The sequence below is a fragment of the Seriola lalandi genome, unplaced genomic scaffold (assembly GCF_002814215.2).
Source record: "Seriola lalandi dorsalis isolate HSWRI2012SDOR001 ecotype SW California unplaced genomic scaffold, Sedor1 jcf7180002054559, whole genome shotgun sequence".
In the NCBI taxonomy this organism is placed as follows: domain Eukaryota; kingdom Metazoa; phylum Chordata; class Actinopteri; order Carangiformes; family Carangidae; genus Seriola; species Seriola lalandi.
In genome coordinates, this window is record NW_019525112.1 from 648,810 (window position 1) to 664,692 (window position 15,883).

A 15,883-nucleotide genomic window follows, 5' to 3' on the forward strand; every position below is an offset into this window, starting at 1 on the left:
TGACTTACTATACTATGTCATTTTTATGACTTTTCATGCCTTACTATACTATGAGGTTTTTATGACTTTTTATGCCTTACTATACTATGTCGTTTTTTATGACTTTCTTATGCCTTATTATACATTTATGTTTTTTGACAATTTTATGCCTCACTATGCTATGTTTTTATGTCTTATTATACTATGACGTTTTTTGACGTTTTTATGCCTTACCATACAATGACATTTTTTGAAATTTTTACGCCTTACTATACTAGGACTTTTTTGACATTTTTATACCTTACTATACAATATCGTTTTTAGACATTTTTTTGCCATATTATTCTATGACGTTTTTTGACATTTTTATGCCTTACTATACTATGACGTTTTATGCCTTACTATACAATGATGTTTTATGCATTACTATACTATGTCGTTTTTTTACATTTTTATGCCTTACTATACTATGACGTTTTATGCCTTACTATACAATGATGTTTTATGCATTACTATACTATGTCGTTTTTAGACATTTTTATGCCTTATCATACTTTGACATTTTTTGACATTTTTATGCCTTATTATACTATGACGTTTTATGCCTTACTATACTATGATGTTTTTTGACATTTTTATGCCTTATTATATTATGACGTTTTTTGATATTTCTAAGCATTACTCTAGTATGACTTTTTATGCTTTATTTTACTATGCCTTTTTTTGACATTTTTATGCCTTATTATACTATAACGTTTTATGCCTTATTGTACTGACTTTTTTATGCCTTACTCTACTATGACTTTTGATGCCTTATTATACATTTATGTTTTTTGACATTTTTATTCCTCACTATGCCATGATGTTTTTGCCTCACTATGCTATGATGTTTTTATGTCTTATTATTCTGACGTTTTTTGACATTTTTATGCCTTACTATACTATGACGTTTTATGCCTTACTATACAATGATGTTTTATGCCTTACTATACTATGTCGTTTCTAGAAATTTTTATGCCTTACTATACTATGACGTTTTTTGACGTTTTTATGCCTTATTATACTATGACGTTTTTTGACAGTTTTATGCCTCACTATACTATGATGTTTTTTGGCATTTTTATGCCTTATTATACGGTGACATTTTTTGACATTTTTATGCCTTATTATACTATGACGTTTTTTGACATTTTTATGCCTTACTATACTATGACGTTTTTTGGTGTTTTTATGCCTTATTTTACGATGACGTTTTTTGATATTTTTATGCCTTATTATACGATGACGTTTTTTGACATTTATAAGCATTACTATACTATGACGTTTTATGCCTTACTATACAATGATGTTTTATGCATTACTATACTATGTCGTTTTTTGACATTTTTATGCCTTACCATATTATGACTTTTTATGCCTTACTATACAATGATGTTTTATGCCTTACTATACTATGTCGTTTTTTGACATTTTTTTGCCTCACTATCCTATGATGTTTTTATATGTGATGATTTAAATCATTTGGTAATTCATATTACTTTTTGTATTCTTATCTTTACTCTTTTATTGTGAATCTGTATCCTTTATTATGTTTAATATTTTACTGCTCTGTAAAGCACTTTGAATTACCCCAGTGTATGAAATGTGTTAAACAAATAAAACTGCCTTGCCTTGCGTTTTTATTCCTTACAATAATATGACTTTTATGCCTTATTATACATGCATTATTATTTATGCCTTATTACACTATGATGTTTCATGTATTATTATACTATGACATTTTTTGACATTTTTATGCCTTACTATATTATAATTTTTATGTGTTAACATACTATGTCTTTTTTATGCCTTACTATACTATGACATTTTATGCCTTAAAATACTATGATGTTTTTATACCTGATGATGTAAATCATTTGGAAATTCATATTACTTTTTGCATTCCTATCTTTACTCTTTTAGTGTGACTCTGTATGCTTTATTATGTTTCATATTTTATTGCTCTGTAAAGCACTTTGAATTACCCCAGCGTATGAAATATGTTATACAAATAAAACTGCCTTGCCTTTTTATGCCTTACAATACTATGATGTTTTTATTTCTTATTATGCTATGACTTTTACCGTAGCACATTATTACCTTAGCACATTGAGTTAACGCCTGCCGTATGAAATGTGCTATATAAATAAAACTGACTTGACTTGACTTACTATACTATGACATTTTTATGCCTTATTGTACTATGACTTTTTATGCCTTAATATACTATGTGTTGTGACATATATATTCTATGATATATATGTACCTATATCATGAGTGATGTCACCATATGTGTCACCTACAATAGGATATATTATTATTACAAATATCAATCCTCTGGACATATGAACATATGAGTTTATAACATATATGAAATAAATACAAATATTTTTAACTAAATTCTTATTAAATTTAAACATAAATGTCTATCTTTTATATTTACATAAATAACATGAACATATACTGACAGGTTTGGGGATGGATATGTGTTCATCTAACATATGTTTATAATTAAAACAGACACATTAGCTAGACATATATGTCAATATATGATATTCATATGTTTCATATGTAATTCTTATATATAGGTCATACTGTATATACATATATCATTTTACTTCATATGTACATATATTTCATATACGGAAAGTCAACACATGTACATATATTACATTTTCATTTGGGTATTTCTGAATATAAATCAGATCTTATATGTTAATAAACTGTTTGGTTGATGTCCTTAAAGAGTCAATCTCTTTGTTTTGGAGGGGTGGCTGGGTTGTTGCGTCTCTACCAATGTTTAGACTAAACCTCTGCCCTTGGTAGTGATAGGTACACAAAGACATTTTGCTTTTATAAATCTTTGAAATTTGGTTGAATACCTGGTGTTCCTGGGACACCCTTTTGTCCTTTCAGTCCATGTAATCCATAAAGACCCTTCAGGCCAGGGAAACCTGCACACATTCATATACATCAGATGGGGGATGACAAGTATGAAGTATGAAGAGAAAGAAAGAGATGGCACTGGTCTGATCCTGTTACCTTTGTTTCCTGGGAAGCCAGGGAAGCCTGGATGTCCTTGATTTCCAGGTGTTCCAGGAAAGCCTTTTTGACCTTGATTACCAGGAGTTCCGTTCTGCCCATCGGAGCCTGCAGAAAAACAAAATGTGTATGAGTGACTGCAATTTAATTCTGCAGTAATGCATAACATTTAATATGTGCACAATAAGGAACCGACTGGAATGTCTTACCTTGGAATCCATATATTCCTGGATCACCAGAATCTCCCTTTTTCCCTCCAATACCATCAAAACCAATGGTACCCCTGTCCCCAGTCTGTCCAATTAATCCTGTCTGGCCTGTAAGGGGAGGTATCATTTCACATCAGCCAAGAACTTGCCTTTAACTGCAAATTGGGGCTGATCAACACCAGAGGAGAAGTAACAAAAGCTGTATGATTATGTACCTGGCACTCCTTGAAACCCCTCCTCTCCTCTCAATCCCGTAGACCCTGGAAGGTCTATACGAGGGCCTTTATCACCTGTGATATTATTTCAAAATTGACTAACACTTAAAGTATGTTGATCACAATGATTTTAGAACAAACAACATTGGTCTGGAATTTAAATTTCAGGTTGTACCTTTGCCTCCCTTTCTTCCTGGGTCTCCTGATGCACCATACGCACCAGGGCTTCCTTTGATTCCCTGAAAAGTAACAGATGAGCAATTAAGAAAGATATTAAACATTCAAATATATCACTCTTGCCTGAGATGTTGCGATGAAAGAAATGTACTGTACATGTTTTTGTAGCTACAAAACAATAGTAAAATTAAAAAAAATGATGGCATGGTGGCGGAGTGAGTGTAATAATTGACAAGCTGTGAACACACCTTTAACATCACCTTTTAAGTTGATAAGGTGAACTTGTTAGCAAAAAGTTGCCTATTTGTACTGTACATCAGAGCAGATGCAGAGCAACATTAGCATTCATTTTTCTGGTCACCTGATGAACGAAAGTTTAGTATTCATTCTATTTGTATCTCTCTTTTGGTCTCTGCTAACCTCTGAAGTAAATATCTGGCTCTTTAGCTGCTAAATGCGTCATAATAACACTATTCGCTAACTTTGTCAGCCCATTTGGTGATGGGCAGGTAGTGTGCAGTGTGCAGTGTTTTTTTTAACAGCTTTTTTGCTACAAAAAGTCACCAGCTGTAGCTGGAAACAGAGCTGTGAGTGTGGGTCCTTAACTGTTTTCACAAGCTGAGTCCTTTGGACAACCAACCACAAACAAAACTGAGCATCATTTGTAACATTATTGGGGTGCCTGTTTAATGCTTAATAATTGGCATGGACGCCTACTCAGTCACAGGAATTTTCCCAGCATGGCTCTGCTCACCTTGTTGCCAGACATTCCTTGAAAACCAGTAATTCCCCGATTTCCAGTTAGGCCAGGCATTCCTTTTATCCCTGGCAACCCCTGTGCACCCGGATCTCCTTGGTATCCTTTCTCATTGCTGGGATCTCCAGGAAAACCATGAACTCCCTCACTACCGGGTACACCGGGGAACCCCTTAAAACCTGTAGGAAAGAGTAAGATGTTAGGAGGCAAGGCTTGGTTTAAAGGAGAAGCTCAGGAGGAGGGAGTTACTGAGATCAGACTGTAGCTGCACACCTCTCGGCCCGGTGAAACCTTGTTCTCCTATAAATCCTCGCTCTCCTTTGGCACCCTTCATGTCAACAATCATCTGGGCAGGGATTTTAGGCTTATCCCCAGGTGCCCCCCTCAGACCACGATCACCTGGCAGAAGATGGTAGGGAAGAAGGAGATGCTACGTTAAAGTGTTAATGAGGAGGTCTCCACAAAACACAGTGGACTAATGAGTGACTATAACAAACATTTTATAGAATAAAGCAGTCTTACCTTTCTCTCCACTTTTGCCTGTCCCTCCTTTTTGGCCAAATTCGCCTGGCACTCCAGGTTCTCCTCTCAGCCCACTTAGGCCTTTCACCCCTAGATCACCCCTGGTCCCCTCAAAACCCGACATGCCGGGAGATCCTTTGTATCCTGGGAAAAAGACCATCAGAAGTCACAAAAAAACCACCTTTTCCGACCAAAACTGCTCGAATTATAAACAAATTACATAGATTTTATATTATTTGATGTTTAATTTTACTCTGTATTATTTATGGAGTACATATCTGAGGAACAAACCTTTCATTCCTGGGACTCCTGGGCATCCATCTGCTCCTATCGGTCCTGGGTTACCTGGTGAGCCATACTCTCCAATGACACCATTATTACCGTACTCCCCAGGGATCCCTTTTAATCCGATTGGACCTGGAGGGCCCGAGTCTCCTTCAGTTCCCCTCTCTCCAGTGATACCTGGTGAGCAGGACCACATACCACAAGGAACAGTGATGTGGGACACGAACAACAACATTTCTGAGAGTGTATGTCAGTGTGTATATTTGCCTAACCTGGCTGTCCAATGGTACCATGAGGCCCGGGTGGACCTGCTCGTCCAGGGTCACCAGGGTAGCCATATTTGCCCGCTGGCCCAGGCCTGCCTTCCTCCCCCTGCAGGCCTGCAGGGCCACTGTCACCTTTGAAGCCAATCATGCCAGGCATGCCAATCGTTCCTGTATTGAAGGGATGAATAAAAACATTATATAACATCTCCTCAATCCTTTATTCTTTAAATGATCCCACAAATGCTGAGAACAAGGCAAGAAGGCAAAGCGAGACTAACTGACAGACTGTGAAATAAACTGTTGAGTTTGAACATAAGTGACAATGTGAAAACATGGCTAACCTGGATGGCCTGGTACTCCTTGGCCCCCAGACAGGCCTTTATTCCCTTGAAGCCCAGGCAGCCCTGGGTCACCACGGGCTCCTGGTGATGCTCCCAAGACTTCTCCGTGAACACCCTTTCCACCTTGTGCCCCGTGCCTGCCGGGCACACCGGGCAAACCAGGGACTCCAACTGAACCTTTGCTGCCAGGAAATCCCAAGTCTCCACGGGGGCCAGCAAAACCTTTATTGGAGAGGTTAATAAAGGTTAAGGTTAATAAAAGAAAATGATCTGGACTAAGTATGATATTCAACACCATATCATATTTAATTATGACTTTAAAAATGACTATGGGGCAGTGTTTTCTTTTCTTTCCTTACCTGGTGGTCCAGGACGGCCACCTATTCCTTGATCTCCTGTTTCTCCTTTCTCTCCTTCTACTCCAAAAGGACCCTGTTGCCCCTTTTGCCCTAGAAGACCTGTTGGTTCACAAAATATCAACACAGCATTAAAAAAGACTCAAAACTATTACACTGCAGGCAAATAAAAAATCAATAGCTTGTTGTAGTGTTACCTGGGAAACCTGGTAATCCACTGGGTCCTGGAAGTCCAGGTAATCCAGGAGGTCCTGGAATTGCACTGCAAGGACCTGCGGAGAAAATAACAGAAGGGCAGTGTTTAGGGAAACATCATGGTTGTATGTAAAAGTGACTGTTTATGTGGAAATGACTACTTCGGTGCAAGTGATTTTTGTTTGCTGCCCAGCGTGAATTGTTTTTAAGAACATGGCTTTATCATTACACTAGCTGGTAACTCAATACACTAAATTTTAAACAATTTAAAAATCATCATGCACAAGAGTCAAATAATCCAAAGGCAAAGCACAAGAGAGTTGTTATAAAGGGGGCAATAAGGTGAAAACTTTATTGTACCAGCTACCTGTTACATCCACCTGTCCTCCATCTCCTGTTGGACTACAGTCGCCTTTCAGTTGCAAATGAGAGAGAATGAAAGAGAGAGGCATTCGGTACAAGAGTTATTCAAAAGCATAAGCATTAACTCAAACAAGCTCAGCTGCAGCTGGTTTGAGGGATGCAGTCCCTGCATCAAGAAGACAACAGGAGGCAAAGAAAGAAAAGTAAATAAAATGGCAACATATACTTGTCATGCTTCCTTCCCTTTTTTTTTTTTTATTTTTTTATCACAAGCTATTAATGTTCATTCCGATTTCACTGCTTTGCATTAAATTACAAAAGAGGGTATTTTCAGTGGGGCGGGGGTAAAATGAAATTCTTGGCAGAGTGAAAACAGGTAAAATCATTACAAAGCGATAAAGCCTTGAAAGAGAATTATGCAACACCATATGAAGACCGGATAAAAGGGGGGAATGCGGCAGTCAGCTGCCTCTCACCTGGCCGGCCAGGTGTTCCTGGAACTCCATGATAGCCTGCCTGACCATCATCGCCAGGTAAACCACGCTGACCTTTGAGGGCCCCAAGGACTGCACCTGGTTCTCCCCTCAGCCCAGCTACACCGGGTCGACCAGGAAAACCTGGGAAACCTTTGTCTCCACGATCTCCCACCGGACCTTCTCCCTGTTGACATAAATGCGTACAATCATTACACTGTAGGATTCATTTACTGTTACTGATGAGTGGTGAGGAAAGGAGGAGGATATCAGAGCAGCTGAAACCCCTAATGCACACGATAAAGGCAAGTAAACATGAGCAAAAATATAATATGTACAATGTTATACTGTCATTAAGGACATGACTGATGGACTCACTGGAGGACCTCGGCTCCCAGGGAAACCAGGAGAACCGTTGAAGCCTTGAGCACCTGGCGCTCCTGACTCACCATCTTGTCCAGAGACCCCTGGGTCTCCAGCATATCCTGTAGAGATGACACAGACACACACATGCATAAACGTACGCATACAATCCATACAATCATGCATCAACACACATATACAGGTTACTTTTCTGGTCCACTTGTACACTCGCTGCTGACCTGAAATGAGATGAAATAACATATACACTGCACCTTTCTGTGTGGCCACACTTGCGTCCCCTTTTCGGCCTTTTGGGCCTGGTACTCCATCGAGTCCAGGAAAGCCCTAAAAGACAACACAGGAAAGTGTGAGGGCAAAAAGAGGGGGTCAAAATAATCAATGGAAAATAGTCAATGAAGACAATGTGATTCTTTAATTTTAATATGACTTTCTTGATTTTTCTTACAGGGAACCCGTCATCTCCTTGGGGACCTGGGTCTCCTACATCACCCTGCTGACCAAACTCTCCAGTCATCCCTATATCACCACGATCCCCGGCAGGGCCAGGTAGTCCCACTGGAGAGGTTACAGTGCTGCACTCACAGTCTCCATGATCACCTATGGGTACACAAAAATGCACCCACAGGTCAGAATGTGATGTATTAGCAAGTCTTTCAAGAAACTGATATGATTCTCGTATCTGAAGAAAATTAAAAAGAAAAGTGAATTCTTCAGAAAAATGTCTGTGCTTTTAACAAATAGTTCATCATGAGTTCAACAATTATCTTCAGCACTGGCAGTGTGGCTACAGCACCTTTCACTCCTTTAGAGCCTGCATTTCCAGGCCTTCCTCCCCCGCCTGGAGCCCCCTTGAAGAACTCAGCCCCTAGGGACGAACAGAAATACAGTAAAAAGTCATTTTAGAAACAAAGAAACAAACACTGACACTGATAAATAAGTAAACAAAGGGAAATAATATAAGATATTAATAGCCTTAGTTTAAAATACAATAGTCAGTCAGTCAGTCAGTCACTCACATGTTCCTTTAGGTCCTTGAGGGCCCCTGGCCCCTGGGCGTCCATGGATGCCTGGGGGTCCTGCACTGACAGCAGGCATCCCTGCTTCCCCTTGTTGGCCCTTCTCTCCTTGCTCGCCTTTTATACCAAATGGCCCGAAGAATTCATACACTGACGGACGCAAAAGAAAATTTAAATATTATTTTTGGCCCATGGGTAAAACGGTTGATCCTGATCAATTTAAATCAGTCTTTAACCGAATATTTACTTCATACTTACTACTTCAGGTTATTCTGTCATTATGTTTTTTCACTACTATATCTACTGCATCTATTCAGCATCTATTGCATGTCTGTCCGTCCTTGAAAAGGGATCCCTCATCTGTTCCTGTGCTTAAGTTTTTTATGCATTTTTCCCCATTAAAGAATTTAGCTGACTTTTCCCTTATTTGAGTCAAAGCATAGAACACCCGATATGTTCTGCAGACTCTTAATCCATCTGATTTTGGGATTTTGGGATTTATGAATGAAATTGACTTCTGTGGACAAAAGTTTGGGGGAATCTGTTTGTTCAGCCTCAGTTGACAGACCTTGTTGCTGTGTATAAGAGGCAGGATATCCTGGGGGTCCAGGGGGGCCTTGATCTCCTACTGGGCCCCTCTCTCCTTGTTGACCCTGTTCACCAGGGGGACCAGGAGGACCAGCTTATCAAGTCAAAGGAAATAGAAGAAACATGTTGTTAGCATCTGTGCAACAGGTGACATCAGCTGCTTTAATCCATTTTTATGCAGGTGTCTAGGAGATTATTTATGAAGGATTATTAAGCATTTCTAACTGTGTTAGCTTCATTTGAATATACTGTAATAATAATATTGAATGTTATGTTTGTTATAGTACTGACTTTCAAATGAATTAGACTATTCAATATCTGTCACTACACATTAATGTAATCCCAACCAATCAATTTTCAGTCATTACTCTTGGTTCAACCAGTTGCCACCCTGCACCACCTGCTCCGCATCCTGTCATATGTCATCATCCACGCAGGATAAGAAGCTCCATTCTCCCTCAGGTTCACTGAGCCTATGCTATGACTTTTAATAACCCCCATCAGGTCCATATTTATTTTGAACACTTGTGTGAGCCGCTTAAGCTGAACTTTTGTAATGTCACAAGTTTCACTTCATGTAAGCAACAAGTTTATAAGAGTGCCTGTTAACATGGTCACACAGCAGGTGTCTGTCTGTTTCCCTCTTTTGTGTCGGCTGATTATTTGACTGTTTTTCTGGTAGTGATCAATTTACCATCTGAGGACGAAGGCCAATGGCTTCCAGATGAAATCAGATCTCCTGGGTCACCCCTGACTCCCTGAAACACAAACTTAATGTCAGTCTTTGTGAGTCAGAGGTCGCAGTTTCACTTATTATTTTAATGTGAATCTTGCGTACAAAGATCATATGTAACTACATGAGATCACATGCTGGATATGGACACATTGCTAGAAAATAACCACCATACATATCCTGTTGTTGTAATCTGTATCTGTTTTATCAATATCTTGTTCTACTTTTAATCTCTGATCTTGTTTCCTACTCTGTGTAATTTTAATATCTGATCTTGTTTCCTACTCTGTTTAATTTTAATATTGGATCTTGTTTCCTTCTCTATGTAATTTTCAAAACTGATTTTGAAAATCAGATAATAGTGTGAGCAAAAATTTTGTGAGTGAGATAGCATCACATAAACATAAGCATGTTAATTATAACATTTCCTAAAATAACTGACTATACAAAGCCCTGTGTTAAACAGTCTGTTCAGATCACTGTTCTTAACACACATGTACATATAAGTATACAGGTGGAAACACCGATACAAGAACCACATAAACTTTAGCTACTGGATTTACTAAACAAAGAAAAAAAACACTGTCTTAAAATATCTTTGTTTTCTACTTTTGTTTCCCCCTGAACACGTTTACAGGCTGTTAAACCATGTTGTTCTAAACTGGCTGAGGCTAAGTAATGTTAATACTAAGTGAAATATTCAAACTGACTTCAATTCAAACTTTTTACGGCTGCATAATTTCATCAAATAGAAATATTCCAGATATATTGTGCATCGTTTTACACATATTTACAATAAATTCAGTTTGACATAACTGGTGTCTTTGGAAACATTGGGATCTCCACTAGAAGTTAAAATAAGTTGTGGGTTTGAAAAATATTTCTTTCAACATATTTTTGTCGATCAGTTTGAAAAAGGTTTAGATGCAAAATCAGTGATCAGGGATCACAATCAGCTGCACTCTCACTTTATGTCCATCTCTGCCGTTTGGTCCCGCTTCACCAGGATCCCCCTGAACAAGAGTTGTAATCATCAAGTTATAAAAATTTTACTCAAATTTGATTATACAACAATTATACAACTCTCATCTTTCACACAAACATACCCTTGGTCCAGGAATCCCATCAGCACCAGGTGGCCCCTAGAAACAACATCAAAAGCAGAGTGTGAAACTTAACATATGGATAGAGCCAAACAAGTCATCATCAGCTCCTCAGATCTTAAATCACAAGTACCAGTCCCACAGAATATTCAAAATATTCCATTACATGTAAAAGGACAAGGCTTTTCAGAAATGTGTAGAAAATTGACTGCACTAACCCTTGATCCAGGGAATCCCATTACACCAGTTTCTCCTCTGTTGTACGCCTGAAATTAACCGACCAAGAGAAAAGATCAGTGACATGCTGACGTGTGAATGTACAGTATGTTTGCACGTGCATTGTCGTCAATGAGTGATCAAATACCGAATCTCCCATTTCTCCCTTCAGACCTTGTTCACCAGGATGTCCCTAAAATAAAGACAGTGGAATATTTTTGTGGTACATGGATTGTTTGTAACACTTCAATTTATAATTCTTATTTTAGCGACCATGATTGAATGTCATTACAGCAGGGCAATGAAAAAAGATGAGCACATGTTGCAGAAGTACCAACCGGGGGTCCGTAGGGGGACAGAGTAAGTGGATGAGTAGAGTTTCCTGGGTGCCCTGGTGGTCCTATGTCCCCCTGTGGTGTAGGAAGTGCAACAATGGTTGTCAGTTACTGACACAATATTAATAATAATGATTTTAAATTATGATTCATGATTTGACTGATTTTATGAGCTTATCATATAATCTTTTTTGTAAAATCTGCAGCTGTCAGATAAATGTAGGGGAGTAAAAAATACAATATGACAATAAGTATGATTCAGGATTTTTCATGCAACAACTGACTAATAGATATTAACAATGCATGGGACAAACACTCACTTGGTCTCCTTTGGTTCCCTTAATCACTTTGGTCATAGTGCCCTGCCCAGGAAAAACAAAAAACACCTGAAGTTGCTAACAGTTGCCTAAAGTCATGTTCCTATTTGCTACAGTTTACATGCTTGACAAGGTATAAGATAATGTTTTATGCAGTGTAAATACAGAGTCATATAACAAAATTGTATTATATTTTATTGTTGTTACATTACCTTCGGTCCTCTGGGACCTGGAGGCCCTGGGGGACCCTTGCAAAAGACAAAAAACAGGATCAGATTAGGACTTTGTATCATAATAGATTAGGCTTCACAACCTAAACAAATGGGCTCACATTCACATGCACACACTTACCTTTGGTCCTGGGAAGCCTTGGTTACCCGGCCGTCCTGGATTTCCTGGCGGCCCCTGACAAAAATGAAATGAGAGACAGTCGATGGGAAAGACTGCAACTGGGGAAAAGTAAGTTTGAGATGACTAACTGAATCGAATTTGTCTTACAAATATTCCATGGATCCCTGGCGTGCCTGGATCTCCCTGTGGATGGATATTCAAAGATTTGTGAAGTTAATCAGATCTATATGATGTTGTTGCAGCTTTATCATGGTATAAGTGTAATTTTATAGAGCAAGGTGTCCCTCAGGACAAAAGTGATGTCTTCCTCACCCTGAAACGCTCCATGTACACACTCAGCTCCAGGGAGTCTCCCTTCTCTCCCTTCCTGCCTGGTTGTCCCTTAGAAATGGAAACGAAAGGACAGAGAATAATGATCAGGAAGTTAAACTTGTATGTATTATACAAATCTTTATCCAGACAGGTTTGGCGTAACACTTACAGGAAAACCAGGTGAGCCATTATAACCAGTTTGTCCTGGGAACCCTGCGTCTCCGTGCGTCCCATTACATCCGTCTGCACCTGGCTTCCCCCTGGGCCCAGCCTGTCCTGGGTGGCCCTGCAGAGCAAACATCAAATCAAAACAGTCAAAACACATCACACGTAGGATCAATACTCTGTCAACACACAGCGAGCTTCCACTGCTTTCATCCAGACTGATGGATGATGAACTTACGGGTATTCCATCGTTGCCAGAAAACCCAGGAACGCCTGTCATTCCCTGTGAGGCAACAAGAATCAGACATTAAAAAAAGAGTTGTAACTGTAATCATTTTCTAACAATTTTTTTAGTAAAAAGAGAAGGATATTTTACCACATTTCCTTTAGGACCTATGATGCCACCACGGCCGAGGTCACCTTTTTGCCCCTTCTGTCCTTGGATGCCTGGATCACCTTGTCTTCCTGGAGGCCCCTGTTGACCCTGAGGACCAACTGGCCCAGGGTGACCCTGAAATTGGGGAGGTAAAAAGATTAATAATGTCGTGAGTGTTAGAAGTTTAACCTGGGATGACAAAAAATGTAAACTTATCTGTTAAAACAGAGGGATTAGACGAGAAGATTTGAGGATAAGTGTTATCAAGAATTTAGAAGAAAAGCATCACAACAATGCAAAAAGAGGCGTGACAAGACTCAGTAAAAAAAATAGGAAGCATTTCCCACATTTTTACATGGATTTTTTTCATTTGATTGCCTGTTTGCATCACAAGGGGGAGTCGTACACTTTTCTTTTTCTAGGAAAAGCCTCTCCTTCAATGCTCCTCGCTCTCTACAGCCACCCAGTGGTCAACAGCGAGAGCTGCAGGAAGACAGGCTGAGGGCCTTAAAAAGCCAGAGAAGAAATTGAAGACCTAAAGAAAACATTTCAGTACTACTGGACTGAGTTTGAGTTCTTTTCAATGTTTTGGCGACAGAACAAGCAGCTGAAATCTAGAGATTCTGACACACTATTTACTTATATAATATTCTCACTCATAGTGACCAAGCTAAATTTAAAGGCTGTTCAAAGGGCTGTTCAGAGAGAGTTTTAATCGCCGACTCTTTGAATCGGCAGACAGTCCCCTAATCTAAAAGCTAAATATAACTATTTGATTATGATAGTCAGAGTGCTGAAAGAAAGAAGACAGGCTGGCAGATAGGAAGAAAGGAAAATGTGAGTCCAGCAGTGGAAGAAGAATGTGTCTGTTCTCCAAGCCATACCTCTGCTGCATCTTTAAACATTTCATTTTAATCTCCTAATAGCGTCTCCTGTTCGCCAGAATTGCCGCTGTATTTGGACAAAGATAACAGCAGGATACAAAAAACGAACGCACAAGAATCCTGAATATCGAGTACATGTTCAGTGGAAGTGGGGTATGTGAGGACAGGGAGCTTCAACTAAAAGGTCAGGTAGAATAACAGGTGCTTTAAACACACGCACACGTCACCCAGTGTTTCTAGGTTGTTGTTACTGTCATTCACATGGTTGGGGGAGATGCTCGAGGTGGGGTAGAAAGTAGATGAACGCTGGAGGAGGGACAGTACTTACAAGGGTAAAAAAATAAAAAATAAAAATGAACACGTGAGAATGAAGATACCATGGGAATTTGGTGTGTTTGTATGGTCTGGCAGTTCATGGGGTCAATAAGTGATGACTTCTGAGTTTTGGGGGCCTCATAGTGTTCCTGTGAGAACCAACAAACACAGTGATGTTGTTTGTCCCCAGACAGAGATGCTCTGGGCTTTGTTATATGGAGCTTGAGCCAAGGGTCTCAAAGGAATTGATAAAAGTGCAGGGAGCCTAAACAATGTCAAATAAAAATTCAAACAAGCTGACAGACACATCAGATGCAGATAGTGTGAGATAAATTACTCGTATAAATGATGTTTAGATGCTTGAACACTTGTAAATGCAGCCTGTGTGCATCCTGTGTGTGTGTGTGTTGTCTATGGGTGGCTTTTTTGGAACAGGAGGTGCGTGTGTTTTGTCTCTGCTTCAATCTCCAGCAGCTGTTGCGTACAGAGCAGACCACAGATACAGTCCTGTCAAAACAACTTAAACTCCACACCAATAACAGTGTTATATGGTCTGTGTTGTGATTTTTTTTTACATTTACAAATGAAAAAAAGCCAGAGGACCGGGCTGATTGGGCAGTCAGAGATTCAGCCATGATATGATAACATCAGTATATCTTGCTCATAATGGCAATAGACATAGCTACTGGTTATGATAGTTATTTATGATTTTATGATAAATGATGGTGTTTAATCTTTAATCTTGGTACATAACTGAAGAAAAAACCGACCTTAAGATGGAAAATTCTGTACTGATTCACAGTATTATGGCCTGTTTTCAGTGTTCACAGAGTTTTAAAGACAACTGAGATGAAGCAGTGTGTGCCAGAGCCAGGCTGCAGGTGGTCTTGTTTAAAACAAGACTTGAGTTTTGTAGGTCTAAAACTTGAGAACTGGACGACATAAGATTTTGACCTGATGACGGTGCTAGTCCCTCGATAAAAAGTTAGGTTCTGTACCACATTTAAATTCGGCGATTCATCTGACAGATGTTGAGATAAGCCACAAATGTCGACGGAACCATGAATGTCTGTTCAAAACATTTTGTGTCAATTCATATTGTAGATGTGAAGATATTTCAAAGGATACGTGAAATAACCTAAAAACTTTAACCTGCTGTTTGGTTCTAGAGGAAAAGTCAGGATATCAATGTTGTCAGTAGAGATCACTGTCTGAGGACCATCAATGTTTGTACTACATTTCACGGCAAACCATCCACTAGTTGCTGTCATATTTCAGTCTGGATCAAAGTGATGGATCTACAGACCAGCTGAGCCATGCCCCTTGTGTTGTTAAAACTGCACAATAATCAAAATGTCAAAACAGTAATAAATTAGCAGAACCGTGGCTAACCACAAAACAGTGGGTCGGTGGTTCAGAGTCCAAAAACAACATTTCAACATCCCTGACTGTGGTGAGAAGGACATGTCACAACGCTGATGCCAGAGTATCCAACAACAAACGTATGTAGGAAAAGTGATTCCCAATCCTCTTCATCATTAAATACGGATTCTTTATTGTTACATAGCA

The 15,883-nt window shown here is 39.1% G+C and overlaps 1 protein-coding gene across 2 annotated transcripts in view; it reads right to left on the reverse strand.

The window, feature by feature from the left end:
- col4a2 (collagen, type IV, alpha 2) overlaps positions 1-15,883 on the reverse strand; it is a 65,921-nt gene that overhangs the window by 12,949 nt on the left and 37,089 nt on the right. Inside the window, exons 5-39 of one of the 2 annotated variants that reach the window (XM_023415947.2) lie at positions 13,116-13,250; positions 12,978-13,022; positions 12,744-12,860; positions 12,575-12,643; positions 12,410-12,445; positions 12,263-12,316; positions 12,124-12,159; positions 11,915-11,956; positions 11,598-11,669; positions 11,408-11,452; positions 11,262-11,309; positions 11,047-11,082; positions 10,909-10,953; positions 9,902-9,965; positions 9,188-9,301; positions 8,620-8,769; positions 8,397-8,468; positions 8,049-8,200; positions 7,855-7,927; positions 7,598-7,704; positions 7,223-7,406; positions 6,751-6,795; positions 6,386-6,460; positions 6,192-6,290; positions 5,833-6,054; positions 5,498-5,659; positions 5,232-5,402; positions 4,941-5,084; positions 4,692-4,817; positions 4,416-4,597; positions 3,660-3,723; positions 3,485-3,559; positions 3,270-3,377; positions 3,061-3,168; positions 2,901-2,972 (exon numbers count right to left, since the gene is read on the reverse strand). In XM_023415947.2, the coding sequence (XP_023271715.1) occupies positions 2,901-2,972; positions 3,061-3,168; positions 3,270-3,377; positions 3,485-3,559; positions 3,660-3,723; positions 4,416-4,597; positions 4,692-4,817; positions 4,941-5,084; positions 5,232-5,402; positions 5,498-5,659; positions 5,833-6,054; positions 6,192-6,290; positions 6,386-6,460; positions 6,751-6,795; positions 7,223-7,406; positions 7,598-7,704; positions 7,855-7,927; positions 8,049-8,200; positions 8,397-8,468; positions 8,620-8,769; positions 9,188-9,301; positions 9,902-9,965; positions 10,909-10,953; positions 11,047-11,082; positions 11,262-11,309; positions 11,408-11,452; positions 11,598-11,669; positions 11,915-11,956; positions 12,124-12,159; positions 12,263-12,316; positions 12,410-12,445; positions 12,575-12,643; positions 12,744-12,860; positions 12,978-13,022; positions 13,116-13,250 (3,349 nt within the window). The remainder of the gene's footprint in view (positions 1-2,900; positions 2,973-3,060; positions 3,169-3,269; positions 3,378-3,484; positions 3,560-3,659; positions 3,724-4,415; positions 4,598-4,691; positions 4,818-4,940; positions 5,085-5,231; positions 5,403-5,497; positions 5,660-5,832; positions 6,055-6,191; positions 6,291-6,385; positions 6,461-6,750; positions 6,796-7,222; positions 7,407-7,597; positions 7,705-7,854; positions 7,928-8,048; positions 8,201-8,396; positions 8,469-8,619; positions 8,770-9,187; positions 9,302-9,901; positions 9,966-10,908; positions 10,954-11,046; positions 11,083-11,261; positions 11,310-11,407; positions 11,453-11,597; positions 11,670-11,914; positions 11,957-12,123; positions 12,160-12,262; positions 12,317-12,409; positions 12,446-12,574; positions 12,644-12,743; positions 12,861-12,977; positions 13,023-13,115; positions 13,251-15,883) is intronic. The other variant, XM_023415948.2, reaches the window with a different exon arrangement.